At 39.6% G+C, this 21,561-nt stretch overlaps 1 protein-coding gene across 1 annotated transcript in view; it reads right to left on the bottom strand.

The window, feature by feature from the left end:
• Positions 1 to 21,561, bottom strand: part of syngap1b (synaptic Ras GTPase activating protein 1b) — a 104,014-nt gene that overhangs the window by 23,855 nt on the left and 58,598 nt on the right. Inside the window, exons 4-10 of the mRNA XM_026317027.1 lie at positions 12,182 to 12,669; positions 8,076 to 8,197; positions 4,154 to 4,307; positions 3,722 to 3,820; positions 1,163 to 1,402; positions 360 to 695; positions 136 to 280 (exon numbers count right to left, since the gene is read on the bottom strand). Coding sequence (XP_026172812.1) covers positions 136 to 280; positions 360 to 695; positions 1,163 to 1,402; positions 3,722 to 3,820; positions 4,154 to 4,307; positions 8,076 to 8,197; positions 12,182 to 12,669 — 1,584 coding nt within the window. The remainder of the gene's footprint in view (positions 1 to 135; positions 281 to 359; positions 696 to 1,162; positions 1,403 to 3,721; positions 3,821 to 4,153; positions 4,308 to 8,075; positions 8,198 to 12,181; positions 12,670 to 21,561) is intronic.

Genomic DNA, 21,561 nt, shown 5'->3' on the forward strand with positions numbered 1-21,561 from the left:
TTGTGAGATTATCTTTCTGCTTACTAATATCCAGGGAAACAGCTAAATTTGCTAAAGTTAAAAAGAGAAAAAATTTCCAAAAGTTTACCTTCTGAAACTACAATTCATTTTAACATGGTGTAGATTCTGGCTCACCTATAGCATCCTTGAGGTACTTATGTCCAATCAGTTTGAGGTACTCTTCTATGGCTTTGGTGGCCAGAGTGTTCTCTCTGAAGATAAGGTGTTCTCGGTCAATGAATCTGTCTACCTCACACATTGCCATGTCTGAAAGGAAATCCTGAAAAAACAAGGACAAGGACAATTTCATGGTCATGTAAGGACTGGGAAGGTCAAGTAGAGGATTTAGTGTCTTATACCTTAGCTTTCCCAGTGCTCTGCAGTATGTGCACCAGTGCACAGGCCACTTCCTCTTTGCTCTTGACACTCAGCACGGGCTCCAGCACAGCGCACAGGGTGCGGTAGTTATTGGTGACATACTCTGCAAACTCCTTATATAACTCCATGGGCAGGATGTTCATGGTCTGGAAGCGGGATTTGAGGCGTAGGGATGCGTTGATGATCTTCCCCCCTCCAACGCCAGCTCCCTTGGTAAGGACGCTGGGCTGGATGACTGGGTACCATTGCTCCACAAACTGACGTCCAGTGATGCTTGAGATGGGGATGCTTACAAGTCCTAAATATGTGCTCTTTTCCTTAGAACAAAAGTCAGAAGTTAATATTAGTTTCTATGCGTATGTGTTAAAAAAGTTGTGTATTATTTTTTACAAAATAATATGAATGTCTGAAAATGTAAAAGAAGATTAATTTAAAGCATGTTTAGTTTGCTATAAAATTTTGAATTAAATTATTGTATTTGTGACTTACAATTCTCATGCTTATAATGTATTTATCTAAACCATAAGAAGGCAAAAAGAGAACACAAATAACACAAAATGACCATGTTGATTATCTCCTGGGGGTTGATTGGGTTGTTGAACCATGACAATGACTCAATAATTATTTCACCAATCATTACAGTTGTTTCTGGCTTTTCTTTGTTGCTGTTTGTCACTGCTGTTGGGTGAGGCTCAAATTTCTATCCAACCCCAAAGTATGATGATTGCAAATTGTTTTCAATACATTATTGTTGTTCATGTTACCCTAAAAATCTCTTTGTCACCTTGCGTCTCTTCTTGTCTGTCTCCTTGTATAAATGAAGGCGTAGGTTACGGACAGCTGGAAGGTTGTTGAATTCAAAGTGCTCGCCCCAGAAAACGGTGTCAGTGCGGGGCTTGCTGGTGGTGCGTGCGTACAGCATGTCATCCAGACAAAGTTCGCAGTAGTAGCGTTTCTTGGCTGGAAGCTCGCGGGCCTCAATGATCCACAGTTTGAGCACATTGTCCACCCTCCGGCTGTTGTCCTGCATGGAGATGAAATCAGGTCAAATGAGGTCAAATGCATCTGATAATGTCAGTCATTAAAATGCTTTACAGAGAGAAGCTGATTCAGTGCAGGAGAAAATATGACAAAGAGCAAAGAAAAAGGATATAGGAGACGAATCAGCGTAGGGGAATGAAGGGAACAACAGGTCAACCTGCCAGAGATCAGAGTAACAGGACAGGAAAAAAATGGCCGCTGGCACGGTGGTTCATTTACTGTGGATTGTCAGTCCAACATGATGAATTACTTTTAACTCTGGACTTGAATACAGAGACAGCATGATAGAGACACACAAAAGAAAGACAAGAGAAAATATGAAGGATAAGAGTAGAAGAGCGGTCTGACTGATACAAGTAATATAAAACAGAAACAGACAAATGACACAGTGCACATGTGCCGCAAAGACAAGGGACAAACAGTGCTGGTAATGTTTCTGTAGACAGCTACATTTTCTAATCATGATCACAAAGCTATATTTGACCTCCCCCATGGGAGGAGAGGGGGCTGTGTTGATTGCAGAGTGATATTTCAGAGAACAGGGGCTGAGTCATTTCAACTGGGCTGAAATGCCATTGTTGTTAGCGCCCTGTTTGCTTCAGACTATTTAAGTTCTAATTTAGACAGCTCAGTGTGTGAGCATCAGTAAGATCTACAGTTCTGAAGTTCTTCATTTATATGTTTTTTTGATAACCAGCACCAAACACAAGGCATAATTAATTCCAAACCTCTGAGTCTGAATGTGATGGCATCTGGTGGCTCAGTTTGCTAGTGCACATACAGTGCAGCAACACCAGCATGGGCCCGAGTCCTCTGTCTTAATATCACATTACATCTTCACTAATTTCTCTTATCTTGGTTTTACTATCAAAAAAACCCCCAATACAATATTACAGAAGGGTGCAGCGGCTGCTCTGCTGTTGGAAAAACAAACAATCCAGGCTCAAAGAGGGAATTACAAGGCTCTGGCAAGTTAAGAAGCATAATGATAATCCTTGTCTCTGCAGTGAGCCTTATCTCTGGCAATACATCTGGTCTGAGATGCACGATGCGTGTTGTTTAGGGGTGGGAGGGGGAAGATTTTGGAAGGAGCCCCCACATGGAGTCCTTGGAGCTCTATGACTCAGCCTGGACCCCTGCAGCCTGAGCATCTGGACCAAGCATTCGGCTCAGGTGATGTTTCATCTTAGACTTGTTTAATAACTCTTTAGTCCCCGGTCGCCATCAAAGCTGCATATCTCACATGCCTGTTCACTTTTTAATGACAGAGAGAGGAGATGTGGGACAATTTCCCAGAACTCTGGAATCTGGGTGAAAATTAGGATATTGGTTTTACTCTAAGCTGATATAAAAAAGCTGAAAGAAAGAAATGAAATCACAGTACTTTGAAGCTGCACTAGGAAAGATTTCCATGTGAAAATACACCATCTAATCTTTGCAATCATACAGTACGGTTGCATCTCATCTACAATGATTATAATCTGGTGATAGAAATGTACCTGCTGACATCAGGCTTCATGCCAGAACATTTTGGTTCTTCTTCTGTGTGTTCCAAGTCGGTTTTTACACCATAATTGCAGCTGGTTCTGCTCAGTTCTTAAAGTTTAACCTGATACAAACATTTTATGTCCTTTACTGGGCCCTCTGCCTAACTTTTCTCTGCCTTCTTTGTACTTTTAGTTATCCTGTTGTTATTGTAAATTGTCTTGAGACTTTGGGGTGAAATGCAATAAATAAAGAAATAAAATTGAATTTGAACTTAAATTTGACTGGACAAACTTCATCTTGATAAATGGGACCAGTTCATGAGGAGGTGGATGTTCGTGAGATTTTGTGATTGCCCTAAAAGGTTACTTGCGTTTAAAAGTTTCCTAAATAAAAATGTTACTAAGTACGAAGAGGAAATAGACAGAGAAGTTGTGCAGACATTAGATGTGTGTAGATATGTTTGCCTACAGTAGGTGCTTGCCTCTTGTCCCTTTAGCTTCTTTTAATACCAAGCATCACAGAGAATTTGCTGACACGTTACCTGATTTGCTGATATCAGTTTTTTTCAAACCAGCTATTTGAAGCCCCCACCCTACAATCACCTTGTGGAGCTTTAATATTTTCCTGGAAAAGGGCCTAAATTGTTCGACACAGACACACACAGACACGAGGATGAGGTTCACACAGAGAAATGAAGCGGTGCGCTCTTATTGAAAACAGACAACAACGGGAGACAGGGAGGAGAGAGAGAGACACACAGACAGAGGGATCATCCTTTTTTCTTCCTCTACCGCATCCCTTTCTCTCCCCTCACCTTGTTGGGCTTGACAGCTCTCTGCAGGTTCTCGATCCATTTGTCTCTCTCTGCAGCTGAGCGACACGCAAAGCACTTGGTTCCCGATGCCGTAGTCACCTGAGGTTATAGCCAATGGTAAATTCAACAACCACAGCCATTAGTAACTATGGATACTGCAACTAAGGCGCCAATACAATGTCTTGTATTCACTCTCAACCTCTGTCATGTTCCATTAATGGAAATAGATTCTTGTAGCAAATTACGTAAGGAATAGGGCTCATTTCAGTGTCCTGTTTCTTTCATTTTTTCACATGAAAAGAAAAAACATTTTCTATTCACATCTGTTACTTGTCAGGATGGAACAACATTTTTGGTGCCATCATTCTTCTGTACACTGTACTTTGAGTGTACTGTAGTTGCTTCACAATGTGCAGCTCAGATCTTTCTTACCTCAAAGCAGTACTCTTGTCCCAGGATGCTTGAGTGGACAGGTTTGATGATGGCGTCCTCATCCAGAGTGAGGTCCAGCGCCTCGGCAGCGCTGCTGGGGGATAGCAAGGACTCATGGGAGTGGGACTCTTTGAAGCTCTGCATCAAACGGGTCCTGGGAGGAATGATAGTTGTGGTTAGATGTGGAGAGGAGAGATGTATTTGTTAATACTCAAAATCTGTGCCTTTTATGAAAACATACTCGGCCATTTTTATGTCAGAAAACATACAAAAAAAATTAAATACTGTACAATTCAGTGAACTACAGCAATAAAGAACACACATCTCCCATGATTATCATCAATATCTACGACCAGGAAAAATAGATATTTGGCAACACAGAATGTGTCTCACAGATATTTGAGAAGTGTACAGTTAAAAAATATGAAAGTATTATCCACTATTCATCCCACAGCACCTGTGAAGATAATAGTAATAATCAGGAAAAACCTCATGTTGTTATTTACAATTTATAGCCTGTATTTATTTCAGCTGCTAAGATGTTGCCTTCACTAACTTTATTTTGCAGTCAAAGGCTAGTAGCTCAACAGTAAAGCTAATAACCTGGTATGGCTAAGAAGCAAATAATTAATTTATTATAAATTATTTAACATACAGATGAATTTGAAAATAAAATCCAGTAAATTAAGCGGACAGTAAAGTAGCTCTGATCATGTGCACTTATTCTGAAAATCTCATTATTACCTTGATTGAAATGTAAATTATTGTTTGTGTCATGTCAGCAATTACACGTGATCTTTCACTCTATACACAAAAACATTTAAATTATTTTTAATAACGCTGAAACCAATCCATCATGCTCTTCTACATACTTAGTTCCACACACACACATGCATGCACAGAAGCCCATAAAATTACAGACCAGTTCAGCAGCGTCACTAAGACAGATGTAAGATGACACAATGAGTCTAAGCGGAGACGGTCAGGTGTGGCGAAGTCACTCAGAGAAGAAAAGGGGGATGGAAATGAGCAAAAAGAAAAGATATTGTAGAAAATATACTGTACATCCTTCCTGGTGCATCCAACTCTCAGCTTCTCCCCTGCATGTTCGCATTGCTTTTGTCTGTGTACAATCATAACATTCATCAGCACAGCACTGATTACATGTAAGGGACTGGGGGGGGGGCATAGAGAGAGAGGGAGTGATAAAAATAGACCCAAAGGAATGAGTCAGATTGAAGCAACTACAGAGTAGAAGAGAAAACAAGTGAGGGGGGAGGTCATGGGAGGAAAGAGAAGAGAAGGAAAGACTGAGATAGGGGTGAGGGCTAAGGGATCGAGGGAAAAGACCTCTCAGAGGAAATCACTAGGATGAAGAGAGTGGATCCTTCAGAGAGAAGGAAAGTGAGAGCATGGATTAGAGGAAATAAATAGGAGGGAATAAAGTATGTGACAAGGTTGGAGAAGATGAAGAGATGGAGAAAAGTGCAGAAGCCCTGGAGGTAAAAAAAGGTCTATGCAAGGTGACATGAAAAGACAACACACACACCTTTCAAATTAAATTTACCACTCGGCGACTGATGAGCCACACATCTGAGGAAACAGCCTCAGCAGCACTGATGGCAGACTAGACGCAAGAGTCAATGAAGCAGACACAAAACTTTAAATTTGGTGACACTGAGAACATGCTTTGTGCTTCTGTGCAGTGAGATAAAGCAGATCAGAAATTTAAGTGAGCATATCATGTAAATAGAACTGAAACCATTAGTGCAATAATTGATTAGTCATTCAGCAACAAATGTGAATCAAGCAAAAATGTCAAACATTTGCAGCTACCAGCTTTTAAAATGTAAGAATTATTTATAGAGTATTTAGATGTAAGAGTCAGGAGGCTGTGTTGCATGGTGGCTTATAGTATTGTACTGTGAAACATATATAGACAGATTTATATCACTGCAGGTTTTAGAGCCTGTTTGGGAACTCAGACCTCATTTATGAGGGCAGGAATTTCAGTCTTTGCAGAAAAAGGGCATTTGTTCTCAGCAAACCCTCCCTTGATAAGTAAAGATAAAAAACAAAAGGAGGAATGAACAAAGCTGCAGATGTTCAGTGAAATCCCTGACAGGAAACATCCAGAAAAAACCAAGAGCTGTGAAAATGGATATCAGCCATGAGTTCCTTGGCAAACAACCTCGACTTCACAAGGCTCTTGACTTTTTCTGTGTCTGCTCAGACCAGCAGGGGATAATAGACATCCACAACCTTCCCAAATGAATAAATCATGTGGAAACACACCTTGGCAGACACCTGGCTCAGAAAAGGTTTTAGCACTCTCCTGGGTACACTTTTGTCCTGTTCAAGTTGACCTTGTTCACATTTGAAATTTCAGTTTGTCTTGGCTCTCCAGTGTGATTACAGATAACCTCAAAACAAAATTAATCACAAAATAAGCTGTAAATATGAACAATAAGAAATATTTTTAATTTAACTGATTTGTTGATTGGTACAAAAATTATTAATTTTTACAGGTAATTACTTAAAAGGCAGTTTTGAGGCAAACGCACAATTTCCAGCATTTTCAGCTTTTTTAGTTGTGATGAAATTCTGCTTTTGTATTAGAAGATAAAACTTCATTTCTATTCTGGACTGTTTGTTGGACAACACAACACACATGTAGCTACAGATTTGTATATATTCTGTATAAAAAGAGAAAACCATTCTCAAAGAAGCTGATGTTGTACAGTATTGTTCATCCATAGGCTATTGTTAGACAACATTATGTAAACTCTGGAAACTTCAAATTTCAGACTGTTTTTTTTTGTCTCTTCTTTGTCAAAACAAAACTTTCCAAAACTTTAGCCAAGTCACAATTTGGCACTATGAAAAAATTAAAATCTCCCTCAAAATGTACCAGAAATGTACCAGAATATTATGCTGTTGTTGCAGAAGAATGCCAGGGCTGCTACAACTATGTACATGATACAGAGGAGATTTAATTAAGCAAATCTCCCACTGACTCATTATGGTCTGTACAGCCACCATATGGCTTTTTGCTGGTTGCCACGGAGTGAGTGGGTATATTTTTTAAACATCCCAGCAGCAAAACAGCGATGGTGCCGAGTGTTTTAATCATAACTGACACTGCAGTGGGACATAAATGTGCAAACTCAAGAACATAACAGTGAAAGATGCAGAATATGCAGATAGACAAACACAGAGAGCAATGAACAGAGACAGTTATAGACATGGATGCAAATAGACAGATAAATACATGGATGGATGGATGGATAGGGAGTTTGGCCTCGGCTACACAGCACAGAATGCCCCATTACTGCAGAGTAACTGGAAACCATCCAGGTCCTACATCTTCTCTGTAAAGCCTTCAGTCCATCAGTCCACTTATCCTCAAGAGCCTGGACCCTATCCCAGCATGCACTGTGGTGTACAATCTGGATTTGTCACCAGTCTATCACAGAGCTTTATAATGTAACAGCAAATTGTAAAATGTTATATTCTTCAACTTTTACGCCGACTTTCTGGAAACCAGCACATTCTCATATACTAGAAAACAAACATCTAGACCTAACTCAATACTTTGACAAATGGCTGTGCAGCCATCCCCTCATCTAGTAACATTTTTACCTAACTGAAAGCGACTCAATAGATTTAGACTTTCAAATTGCCACTAACTGTGCTATTCTCCATCCCAACACCCCGTTTCAATTAGAAAGATGCTTTAGATTGTATAAATAGTTGAAACCATAAATAGTCTGAAATGCTGCATTGACACACAGTGAAAGTCTTGGAGGAGCAGACAAAAATAAATTCTTGACAGAAATGTTGCTACAGACTATAGCACCTAAACAGCAGATGAATGCACATATGAATATTTGAGATCACTCACACACACTCACTCACTGACCTGTCTTGGTCGGCACTGCGGAAGCGGGGGAGGATCATGTGGCGGAAACTGCTGGTTCGGTCCAGTTTGGGCTGACTCTTAGCCCTCTTGATCGAGCCCTTCAACCTTCTACTGAGGAAACTCTGAGGAGGTGGAGGAGGAGAGCAAACAAGGGCAAACAGATGGAAAAGGAGAGGGGGGACGTGCACAGCGCGGAGTCACAGAGATAGAAAAGTGGTTGTTGTGAGTTAAAGATGAATGGTCAAGTGGTGACGAGAGGACAGAAGAGTCAGGTGTGGTTCGAGGAGGAAGATTCACATGTATGATGATTCCCATGGGGTCAGTGTGGGTTGTGTTGCACGTATTTAAGTGAAATCAAAATCAGATGGAGATGCACACAAATGAAACACATGATGCATGATGGGGAGAGCACAGAGTACATTTATTATCAACAAGAAATCACACACCTACATGTGTACTTGCCATAGAAAACTGCAGTATGTCACAGTTCCTGTGGTGGGCAGTGGTGTGCCATACAGTCCAACCACAAGAGCATCAGTCTCACACAGGTGTAGTTTGTCCTACATGAGCTCCCTTACATGATTAAAACTCACACTGTGAGAATCTGTAACAGGACATTCTACAATAACAAGGAACAACATGACGTGTAGTTCGTGAGTCGTCATGTGCTACTTGAGCACTGTGCTAAAAGTGCAGTGTAACCAGCAGGTTCATCAAAGCTAATTGGGAAATGTCTGACTAAAGATATCCTGTCTCTCCCCCAAATATTTACAGATGCAATCAGATGATAAGACATACAGTCAGGAGCTGAGAGGAATAAGTCACTGAATAGTTACAATATCAAGATATACAGAAACATTGAACAGTGCTTTAATCACAGAGCATATTTCTCAAAAAATGTTATGAAAGGATATGATTTAATTTTTGTTTTGTATGTGATCTTATTAAGAAAAGCTTGTTATTATTAAGTGATACCCCTTGGTAGAGGTACTGCAATAACTTATTTTAGGAAATTACTTCGGAGTAGTTTTAGGGAAAGTGTGCATCGAGTTCGACAGACTAACTCTGACCTTAACTGTAAACTCAGTTATTCAAAAGAGGAAAAGGAAACCAAGACATTTGTCCTAACATGCAAAAACATTCCACAGTCAACAGTTTTCATTCTGTAATAGTGTGTGAGAAAAATAATTATATAATAATAATTTCACTTGTTTTCTTCTTCCATTTGTTACTTTCTGTAGTGTCATAATCAGAAATTAATACTTTCAAATACAATCTGCCACCTCTTTCAAAATCTTGGAACAAGTGAAACTACATTAAATCTTGCATGTGAAAGGTGAAAAGGTGAAACAACAAGCAGCTAATTAAACAATTAGCTGCTTGACAGGAAATGATCTTTAGTCATTTTAGTAGAAAGACTTACTGTTTTGTCGGATTTATATTATTGTATACTGTATGTTTGCAGTAGTTGGTCATGCAAACAAATCAATCACCTTGATCTCTGCAAAATTGTGAACAATCTTTTTTTAAAGAACAGCTGATTAATCAATCAATAATTTAATCTGCAGATTAGTCATGAATGACTGTTTCCTTAACGGCTTTGACTTATTTTCCCAGCCCACATTATTTTTAAAACAATGACACTGTCAAATTTCAAAGCTGTTTCACCCTCTAAAGCTTAAAATGTTAGCTGGGAAAGTAACTTCAGCTCAAATGTCTTAAAAGATGCATGAAAAATCAGTTTGTTTTATCTGCCACAAAGAAGCTTCACCCATTCAGCTTTCAGGTGCATCCTGAGGACTCACAGTAATATCAGTTTTATACCTACAGCATCAGAGCATTACTCAGTGGGAGAATGACTGGAGGGAAGTGACACATCATCATCTGGCATGAGTCAAATGGCTCTGAAACCTGTCTTGAGGATATGACTAAAGGCTTGGCTCCATCTGCTGGTTCCCAGCTAATAGCCTGCATGACTAAATCTGATTTGATTAGCCGCCCCGTCTGACACTTTTAGTCTCAAAAAGTAAAAGTATTTGATAAGGAGAGAGAAAAAAAGTCTAAATTGCAGTAAACCACAAGCCATGTTCAGTTTCTACGTTCACACAGAAAGCTCATCAGCCTTAGGCTCCTTTCATGTTAAACGACTTAGTGTCGTTTATTGTTTCAGCTCACTATAATTCAGAGAAACATATTGTCAGTTTTTAATGTAATTTATTTGACAACTTTAGTTACAGTTACATTCGGTTAGTCTATATTTACCCAGGAGTGTATCACATACTCACATTATGACTTTTTCTTGATTGTTTAAGTGAATTTCGTCAGTAATATACTCCTTAAGAGCTTTTACTTGTAAATGAGTTTTTATATTGCAGTGCTACTACATTTAGTCAAGTAAAGGATCTAAATTTAACAGTACAACTACAGTAGCTCATCGCTGTCCTAAGTGTTATCAGGTTGTTTTCTCGTTGACAAAGTCTGGTAAGTGCCTTTGTGTGTTCAGGTTATATTTATTGTTGTAAGTGCCCAGTCAGCTTGAAGTATACTCATCCTATTCACTATCCCTCCTCTCCCCCATAGCCTTGTGGGATATGACACAACAAAGGTGAAAAGACATTGGTTCCCTGAGTTTGTAGGTAATACAGGGCTTCTCCCCAGGCTTGGTGCAATTCATGTAGTGTGGTCACTGCCTTAGAAACTAAAGTCAGGGGTTCAAAAGTCTCCTGTAGGTAGTCAACACCACTGGTCACCTTACATGACCAGCTGTGACGTGATTGTCTACACTGAAAGGTATTTGTGGCCAGTTTTGGGGAAGTATACAGGTGCCACTCTACCACATGTTTTGCTGTTGGTGTCAGGTGGTTTACAGCAAATGAAGCCTGTTTTTACTGGATACTAATTCATTCTAATATTCACACTATGACACTCCTCCCTCCTGTTTCAAGACCTGCTCATCCAATCAGACAAGCTGAAAACAGTGATTAAAAAATACTTATCTTTGCCACCAGGAAATGATGATAAAATAAAGAATATCTGACCAAAATGAGACTTTTACACATTTACTCAAATGGATTATCTGGCTTCTGTGAATTTAAGTCTGTAAAAGCTTTTTTCATAATGTCACATTTTTCTCTGAAGGGAGAAAAATCTTCTATTTCCAACTACAGTGACAGTGACCAAACACCAGGAGAGTGACCACTGGCAGAAGCTTAATAAGGCACCAGTCTATCCTTTAAAGCCCTCTAGCTGCACATTTCATAACTTGTGATCAGGTCACCATGAATAAAAGAATAAGCAGATTATTTTCTCTTGTCTCTGAATTTAAAAAGAGACACAGTAACATTTTTTTATATGTGAGTATGTTGCTGACACTAAAGAATCATACCAGGCACTTTAATACAAGTCAAATTTAAATTTGTAATGCTTCTTTTTTTTACAAACCTTTTTTACAAGCTGTCTTATTTTTGCTGTTCTAGGCATCATTCATTGGTTTTCATTCATTCTGATTTATTTTGTCTTGTCTTCTTCATATCTATTATTGCACGTGTTTGAATTTGAGAGTGTTTTTGCGTGGTTAGGCTTGGTGGCCCTCCTTCCCTTTACATACACATGAAGTTTCTTTAGTCCCTTTTGATGATATTTTAATTATTATAAACAAACAAATTAACAAAATGCAGCACCGCACTTAAACTGCATTACCACACAACAATGACGCTCACGACAAATACTCATGCAGATTAATGTGTTCCATTACACAGCTCAAGTATGTTTCATGAGTCTGCTAATTGAGTTTCATACTTTTGGGAAATTAATGGAGAATGGCTGCGTCAAATGTTTGGAAGAATAATCCACAAACTCAAAAATGTATAGCACACATTTGGGAATAGTCAGTTTTGGAGTTAAGGAAATAAAACTTGCAAACATGCTGGTATGGCCCTTTAAAGATTCAGAACACAGACTTCCATGTTCCTATGAACACTATATTTATAGGCATCTTCATTAGGCAAGATGTTTACACCTGTGAGAACAAAACCTGTTTTTATGAACATTTGTAGTGCATGTAACATAGCCAGTGTCTCTGCTTCAGCCATGTTTGTGTCACATACCTCAACAGGGGGCAGTGGTGCAATAAACGACCCTCCTGCCACTGGACTTGAACCGGCAGCCCTCCAGTCACCACCCCAGTACGAAAAGGGGGGGGAAGAGGAGGAGGCGGCAGGCGAGTGGGGTAGGGTGAAGGACAGAGAGGGGGAAAGGGGCAGCGAGTGAGGCAATAGGGGTGTGCCGGGCCCTTTCTTGGAGCCTTTTTGCTGTTGCTGGTGCTGCTGCTGCCACAAGGCCAGGGATGAGGGGACAGCCAGGGACATGGGGAAAGGGTGAGGCGGGGTGCCACTAGCCCGGCGGCCACAGGTGTGCGGCAAGCCCAGGGCGGGAGGAGGAAGGAGGGACAGTGAGAGGGACGGAGGCAGCGAGGGAGGCCGGGAACAGGAGGGGTTACTCACGGATTGTCGGAAGGGTTGAAGGGGGGCAGTGGGAGGGACCTCCATGCTTGGCTGCTTCCCGGTGGCTATACTCTTCCGCCGGGCGCGGTGATCTGAGACAGAAAGAAAGATAGGGGTCGACAGGTAAGACACTATCATACATCAGCAGAACAGGAAATGTCCAAGGTAAAATGAGGACAGGATCAAGAATTGTGGCCATCAACACAGGCAGAGTGGGAGGATGTGGAGAGAGAAAAATGAGATCATTGTGGAAATAAACAGCTACAGGAGAGCTGTTGTTGACAGTCTGCCTTGAAGGAATGAAAGAGAGGAATGAAAGATATGGGAGCTTGATAGAGGTCAAAGGTGAGCAAGGCAGAAATAAAATCATATAGGGTTAGACCCATTCACCAACACTGCTGCTGCTTCTACAGTTACACATACACACAGAAACTCACACACACCTTCGTTCTTGGAGGGGAGGTCGACAAAGTGGGCAAGAGACTATGGGAGAGATAGATTTTCTGTCTGGACGTCAGCTGAGGTGAATGCCAACAGCATGCATGCTGAAAGGAGGGGAGAAAGGAGGGACTCGGAGATGCACGCAGTGAACATTAAACAAATAAAGTACTTATTGACCTCCTTTTCCAAGTCAGTACCTAAAACACTGAAATGGCAAGGGAGGGGAAAACTACCTGTCCTAAAGTTGATGGATAGCAGTGAGAGTCTCAGTGTTCAGTTCAGATGGCCTGTTTACTGTACGCCTCCTTTTTGTCAGTAAAGACCACAAAGTCTAATTTATGAAGCAAATTATCAAAGGACCTGAGGTGCATCTATCTCTGACCACTTTTAAAAAAGGTTTTTAGTCGGTGCACATGATGGACAAATCAAAACAGATGCAGTTGAACTGCATGTTTCCTGATTTTAGCTCACTGATGACAAGTTTGACCTACTGTAGATTAAATTTTGAATCGTTGTTTTCACTCCTTTTGCATCAGTTTTTCACTAAGTGGCAGGCAAATGTGCGTCCTGACAGTAGAGCAATGAAGAAGATGCACAGTGAGCCGCAGAGCGACACGAGTGCCAACCAACTGGCCGTAATGTTTTGGCTGATCTGTTTATAGTGGAGGTCATCTTCAGAGACCTGACATTTCAAGTCTTGTTTGCTTTAATAGAATGTGTGTTAGCTGGTTAATGTTTGTCAGTAGATAAAACTAAAGTAATTGTATCATTTATTGTAACAATATATACTTTCTTCTCAAATATACCCACTAATCACTATGCCCCATTCAGCAGAATAATAATGGACATTGTTCTCTGACCACAGTTCCATGGAAATACAAGCTAGCACAACTTACAGTCAAATCTCACACAATTTTTAAAAATGTATTTTTCAATGTATTCTTTAATTGTAGTATGTCACTGAATGGGAACTGGTATTAAGGTTGGAGGCTTTTAAAGCCAAGGTTTGAGTCTGTGTGAGTTTGAGCAGAAAGGTTTAAATGCTGTTTTTTTCAACCTCTTTCTGTCCAAGTTTTGTGAGAAACTGCAAAACTGTGGTTAGACTATGAGTATGTACTGTAAATATACAGCCAAAGAGTGGAGAGCCATACTTCTATAATATTAATCATATTTTCCATCTTTAGAAGTTTAATGTGTCAGTATACTATGTTAGTTACCAAATCTCAGACCAAAACTGTCAGTGGTTGAGTTGCATTGTGGGTAAGTAGGAGCCAAATTTTGACAAGGAAGAGCATGTAAAACAAAAAGGAAAGTATCTGTAGCTTTGTGGGATCAGTTGTGATCCTTTTTTAAACTGTCCATCATGGAGTCATGATGGAAGGTGCATCAGTGATACAGTAAATCATGTATCAGTAACATGGTTTTCACCAGGTAAGTAAAATTGTGGCCTGCTGGTGGAGCTATAGAACAGAAGGAGGAACACCAAACTGCAGTTCATCCTCTTGAGACCAACAATCTGCAGCCTGACCCTGGCTAGGACAAGCAGTATTGATAATCGATGGATAATTGGATATTCAGATTGGACCATGTTGCACAAATTCACCAGATGCACATGAAACAATCCTAAGAAAACTACGGTGACCAAATATGTAGACGCCCTGCTTAAATAATCATTTTTATCGTCTCCAGACTACTGCGGAATGACATCAAAGCCTGCGTTACATCCATGCATGTCTTGATTCTTTCATTTTCATGTATTCATCTTCTTTCATCGTCGTTGAATCGTTTTTTTTTTTTTTTCCTTCAGTGCTTGGGCCTCTCAAGGAAAAACAGACAATATGATAACCCTGATGCAAAGTACAACTCCGTAACATTTGTTTGGGCTTATTTCATGGTTCAATTTGTCCCCTATTTCAGCCTGTTGCACTCTGTCTCTTCATGCTCATCATAATATCTATCACTATTTTTCTCTCTCTCAGCCTTTTCTGTCAGTTACACTCAGACTCAGATGCACACACACATGTCCTCTCCCACGCAGCTATTTTACATAATTCAAATACTGCATTTATCCCTCTACCTCTGTTCAGCCCCTGATCTCTCTCCTCTTTCTCTCCCATTTTCTTTCTCCTCATTCTACCCTTCTTGTTTTCATGCTACCCTCTGATTCCTGTCCCTTCAGATATCTGTGGCATCTGCAACCCTCTATTTTCTCCTCCATACTTACCTGTATCTGTATTCCTCTTTTATCCTCATCACTCCTCTCTCATTTTGCCCTTTCATTTACCTGTCCAAATGGCAATCTTTTCTGTGTGAGCCTGCCCATCTTTCTGTCTTCAATCCTAACATTTTCTCCAACACACACAAGGAAGGGAAGATGACCACGAAGGTGTTTGTCAAACAGTCAAGGCATCAAACTATGCCAGCATCTCTTTGCCTAAATTCACGACTTCAAAACTATTAGATGAAACTCTGTAGGCTGGATGACTGACTGGTGGTGGAGTCTGCTAAATTAAATCTGGAAAGGAGGGCTGCTACATGAAAAGGCTGCTTGAAGAACTCAGCATCTAGCTACAACAAAAGGTGTCGAGAGTGAGTTTGACAGATGATTGTAATTGTATTTAATGTCAGTTAATACAGAGTTCTTTAAAATTGCATTTTGTAGTCGGGTTCAACCCTACACTTACAAGATAACTGACACATGGAGTTTGGTTCCTGTTACTGACTGGCTGAATTATTCCAAGAATTTATCTGCTTTAGTTTAAGATCATGAACTTTTGAGGTTATCTTTAAATATCCTTGATTTTTTTTTCACATCACTGGTGCACAATGATTGTGTTTGTCTTAGATGTTTGTTACTCTGCAGGAATGAAATCACTAAAGATGTGGAGTTTAATATCCAGTGGTATCAAGCATTTAAGTTGTAGAGTGCAACTACCTGAACACCCCAGACCTCTATACCTTCCATGCCCGAGAGAGCATACAGTGTCCATCGGGTGCCATGTCATTGTCTACACCCACACAGAACAGTGATAATCCAAGTGATAGGGTTAGATAGCTATATATTTACAATTTGAATTTAATAATAATTTAGTATGCAAAACTAGAGGGCACAGTTTTCATGTACAGAACATCAGTGGATATTATTAATTTTCTTGAACGCTACAAGGGTTTAACATTATTTGTCTGTTTTTCAGGCTACAACAAGGAAACTTTAGCAGAGTATTGGGAAAAAGCTATTTTATTTAGTCTGATTGTGGGATAGTGTTAGCTGGATACACATTTTCATTTGGACAGTCAAAGACTGCACAGTCTACCTGTGAACCTTATAGAGCATAGACAGAAGGAGATAGAGATAGAAGAGGGAGAGGGCGGAGAGGCAGAGGTGGTGGAGCAGTCAGCGCCAGGCAAAAAAAAATTACCAGTGTGGCAGTCTCAAGAGAAGAAGAGGCGAGACTGGAAACCCTTCAAAGTCACCAAAGAGAAATAACAGGTTTGTATTACTAAAGTGATTTTATTATAGAGATCTGTGTGATATGAGCTACACCGATACAACAAAAAGTGGCAGATCTGTGCTTACATGTAGCAATACTACTATGTAAAGCCAACACAAGCTTTATAGTTTTACGTGTTGTTTGTCAGCAGCGTGTCTCTGGAGCCAGTGTTTGTCCACTCTGGGCTACTGTAGAAAGATGTTGCTGCAACATGGTGGAGTGTATGAATGTGAACTTGCTCCATGTAAGAGACATAAAAAATAATTTTAAACTAAAGGAAAATATTACACACTAATGAAAACATTATTAAAACGTATGCAAATAGAGCCCTGTAAATCTTACACACAGCATCTTTAACAGCAATTATCATGGGTGATGCCCTGTACAGCTGGATGGTATATCATCATTATGCGAGCATCATAAAGCAGTTACCTCAGCTAAAAGGCCTCAGAACAGTGATTTCAAGATCCACTTTAGAATTTATTGTTTTACAAACTAAGTAGCTATGAGACGACTGTATAAAAAGAAATAATGGTGATTTAGGACTCAGCTGGCGTCAGTCTTATGGAAAGAAAACCAAAGTTTCAGCCCTTTTTGTGGGTTTAGCTATAGACAGTCAGACCAGGAAAACAAGCAATCTGTAAGATGGTGTACAATCATAACCCTTAGGGTGATGAAAAAAAACACTTCATTCTTTTGTTGCCAGCCTGGAGCTGTAAGATTCAGAGAGAGCACGTGTTTTATTACATCCTCCAGTGGAGAGTTTCATTGAGGTGTTGATTTCTCTTGGAAATCAACCAAGTCTTTGTCTGCTTTAGATTGTTGCAGCTGTTGTTGTTTACCCCATAAAAAAACAAGAAAGTCTGCAAAAAAATCTACTTTTATGACTTTAAAAGTTTGTATGCTGTGGTCTGATTAAGCATCAAGGTTGCCTATAAATATTTAAGAATCAAACCAATCAAATGTCTTTTTTTAGCCGCATCATTATACCTGCCATTATGTTAGTCATTATTCACAGAGCTTTAAAAACTGGCTGTGGTTTTGTTTAAAAAAATCCTCTCTTCAATCTATGAACCTAATTGTAATGGGGACAGAGAGGGGTGATGCAAACAGAGGGCAGCATGGTTCAGAACAGCATGACTCATTTGTGTTTAACAAGAAGAGAAAAGTACAAAGCGTCAGCTAACCTATGTTTGACCCGGATGTTGGCTCCGTGTGCCTGACTGCTGTCCAATACGACTGACGTTTTGGCTGAAGCTGCTGTCAGCAGCCAATCAGCAGATTATATTACTGAATTATACCTTAGTAACAATAGTGTTGACTATTGGTAAAAACAAAGAAAAGGTAGGAAGCACTTGACAAAATATTCAGACTAAGATGGTGCCTGAGTTGACTTGGAAAATTCAAATTTACACACATAAAAAAAGAGATGTAGAGCTATGCAGAAATAAGAAGTGATGTTATTTGTCATGCTGTGATAAACACATATATCAATGAATTTGAATATTTTAGGGAAACACAGTTCCTGCATATTGTATTGTTTGCTGTAACCAGCAAAACAAATTCTCACAAGCAATAAACTGTCTTACTAAGCATCATGTTTATAAAGAGCCATTTGCAGTGGTTTGTGTTCACATTAAGCTTCATTCAGAACTTGCTGAGCAAGAATCCCTACACAAGGTAAGCATTTATTTTGTTAATCTCAAAAGAGACTCTGAAGCAGTGTTTGAATTTTAATGTAATGTATGATTTTAATTGACCTCTAAAACATTATATTCCTAGACTTTCACAATACAAATTACTGTCTGCTTTCATTTGGAGTCATTTATTTAGCTACACATGGGGAAGAAGTCTGAATAGGGCATAATAATCCCTTTCTTGTAATCCATTGGACTAGTCCACAGAGGGCAGATTACCATTGCCAGCAGTATGCAGTATATAAATCATGACAATTTAAAGGCACCTATGCCTCAATACAGTGGCTTATAGAGATAGCATACGTGGCCAGTGTAAAACTCCTGCTGCGTCATGCATTCAACTGTGCATCCTGCAAAAACACCACATAGAAGTTTGCATATAGTGCAAATCTATAACTAATTACAAGAACATGCATGTTTGATTGCAAATAATCTATCTGTATATGTAGTACATGCAAATTCTCAGGCAAAAGGTTCGATCCTATAAAGGTGATTTGTGGCTGGAAGCCTCAGAAAATGCTGGTAAGTGGAAATAAGACTTGATAAAAAAATTAGGTTTGAGCAGAAGCATTTATAAAGAGAATATGAATAAATTAATGATTAAAAAATCATCTTCAAGCCTCGACTTGCTTTCTAAATTAGTACCTAAAACATTGTACAAATGCTTCTTCCACTGATTTAATTGTGGAGCTTGGTAATCTTTCAAACATACCACATAATGCCAGCTGTTCATATCAACATCGTGCCCTGTGCTGTGTGTACACACATGGCCAACACTCACAGTTGACCATCACCCTTTTTTCATGCTGAATTACCTCTAAGGGTTACACCAGCAGACATGATCTCTTAGTCAACAATAAGACACTTCAGAAAGAAAATGGCTTCAATCACAACATCACTGAGGGTTTTCGCTGCAGGTCACATCCAGCAGAGTCAGAGCATCTGGGCTCAGACAATTAAGTTACATCCTGTCTATATTGTCACGTTTGCCATTTGTTGTTGGTGAAAACAGGTGAGACAAGGATTTGCAATCTTTGTGTTTGGAATTGATTTAAACATGGTCTGGATATTATACTTATATTTTTAACATGCACCTGGATTTACTCCACATGCTCCATTATGTATCATTTGAAAAGAGTAGGCGACAAGAGCGAATTTCTCATTTTGGAAAATGGCACTCTTCAATTTGAATACAGACCAAAATTCACTTCTCAAACATAAAACACTGTATCTGCCCCTTTATACACTTGCACAGAGTGGAGAAATGTGGGTGGCAGCATGTGCAAAGGTTCATTCAGAATCAGTGTACAAATCATCCCATCCACTGTCTCCATGGGAGTAGTGAGATGGGTGGGGTTAGCTCATGTTATTGAGCACTGACAAATAAAAACCAAAAGGTGGCATGGACATTGTCTTTTTTTAACACCTGCATTTTCACTTTAATGGCTGTCTAAATTAATCACAGGCATTAAGCAACACTTTCATTTAAGTGTTAACAAAAGCATCAGTCTGCTATGGAAAAAGTCTGGATAGGTCCATTTAAATGTATTGCTCACTCACTCTCTTTCTGATTCCAACTCAGGCTCTATGTTTTGTTGCCATGGCAACATTTCTTCCCTGAAGTGTCTAACGTTTTAGTTTCAAATATACAGTACTATACAAAGCTCAGAACAGAGAAAGTGATTGGGCATTTGTGCAAATATTGGGCTGTTGTATGGCCATACATCCGTACACAGACACACACACACACACGCACACACTGAGGAAACGCATCCACAGTGTCTCAAAGACACTCAACAGATCAGAGTAAATCATTTAAAAGCTCCATTAGTCTTGGGATCACTGCTGATGACTGACATGATGTGCTAATGAGTTTGATTATGAACAGCGTTGAAATGGAAAGTGTGAAGACATCTGGAGACCTGTTTTGATTTGCGTGCTCTACCTGTTTTAAAATGCAATTACGTAACTATTGTTCAGAGATGATGTAAAGGTTTGAAAGCCAGACTTGAAAAATGCAGCCCGGCTGAGGCATCATCATGTCATGGGAGGTCGTGATTCAGTCTGGCTGGGGTCATGCTGATAGTAGACGTGCTTGTCTCTTTTATTTAGCCGCCTAATAAATCATCCATGTTCTGAAATAACATTGTTGAAGTTGCTCATTCTTACTATCATTGGGTTGAAATGTTAGGCTGGATTTTGGAAGGAAGGCCAGGTGCATGTCAATTATGAATTTAATGCATGATGAAAAAGAAAAAAAGAGAAGAATGTGGGCGGAATAAACTAGTGTCATCTCAAATGAGCCCCATTTCTACCTGGTTTTAACACGTGATGTGAATGTCCCTGTCCAAAAGAATAAGCATTACTGTATAGTGCACATTTTTCTATTCAGTGCCATTTAATTTGAGTTAAGTTGAAAATTGTGCCCCGTGTAGTGCCCTCAGAGATTCCCACAAAAAGAAGTGTCCATAGCATGTACATGAATTCCCAAAGCACATATTTACAAATGGTTAGTGTCAGAAATTTCAGTTTACTGCTCGCTGTAGAGGGTGTTACTGCATGTCTATATACTGCTGTGGGACTGATTCTGGACACAGCTAATGACATCTGATTACAGGCCTTTGCACCTGGTATTATTAAGGGATGTTGTCATCTTGATTATGGTCACATTGTGATCAGATGTCAGTATGTGAATTAGGTAGGTGGAGCTGGTGGACTTGTCAACAAACAACAAAGCTGTGCTGTTGGGTGATGCTATGTTGATGTTAAAATAGATTGATGGTACAGACAGGAAAGATTCCCATGCTAACGGTAAGTAACTGAGAACCTGAGGTTTACACATGAGGGTTAACAACAGGATGCACTGACAAAATAACATATCCATAAATTTTTATTGTTTTCATTTAAGTTCAACTTTACCGAGCTGAATTCAGCTGATATTTACACAATACTAAAATCACCACCATGGCTCTCAAACTGCAGTGTGTTCTGCATAATCCAGTTCACCATTTTGGGAAACATCACTTTCCCGCCAACAGTTAAATGAAAAGTTTGATACTGTGTTATGTTTGGATGCTAAATATAAAGTTTTACCATGAGCCTTAGCTTAGCAAAACCACTGGAGCTAACCTGGCTCCCTGAAGGTAAAAACAAGCATGACAACACCTGCAAAGATTCAGCATTAACACACTGTATCTTGTTTATTTACTCTGTACACAAACAAAAACAGCAAAAGAGATTCTTCCCTTGGACAAACCTGCAAAGCTAAGCTAAGCTCCAATGTTACTGTACAGATGCAAGAGCAGTATTGATCTTCTTATCTAACTTGGATAATACTCTGAAGTGTATATACCAA

Source organism: Mastacembelus armatus, chromosome 16, assembly GCF_900324485.2.
Source record: "Mastacembelus armatus chromosome 16, fMasArm1.2, whole genome shotgun sequence".
NCBI classification, from domain to species: domain Eukaryota; kingdom Metazoa; phylum Chordata; class Actinopteri; order Synbranchiformes; family Mastacembelidae; genus Mastacembelus; species Mastacembelus armatus.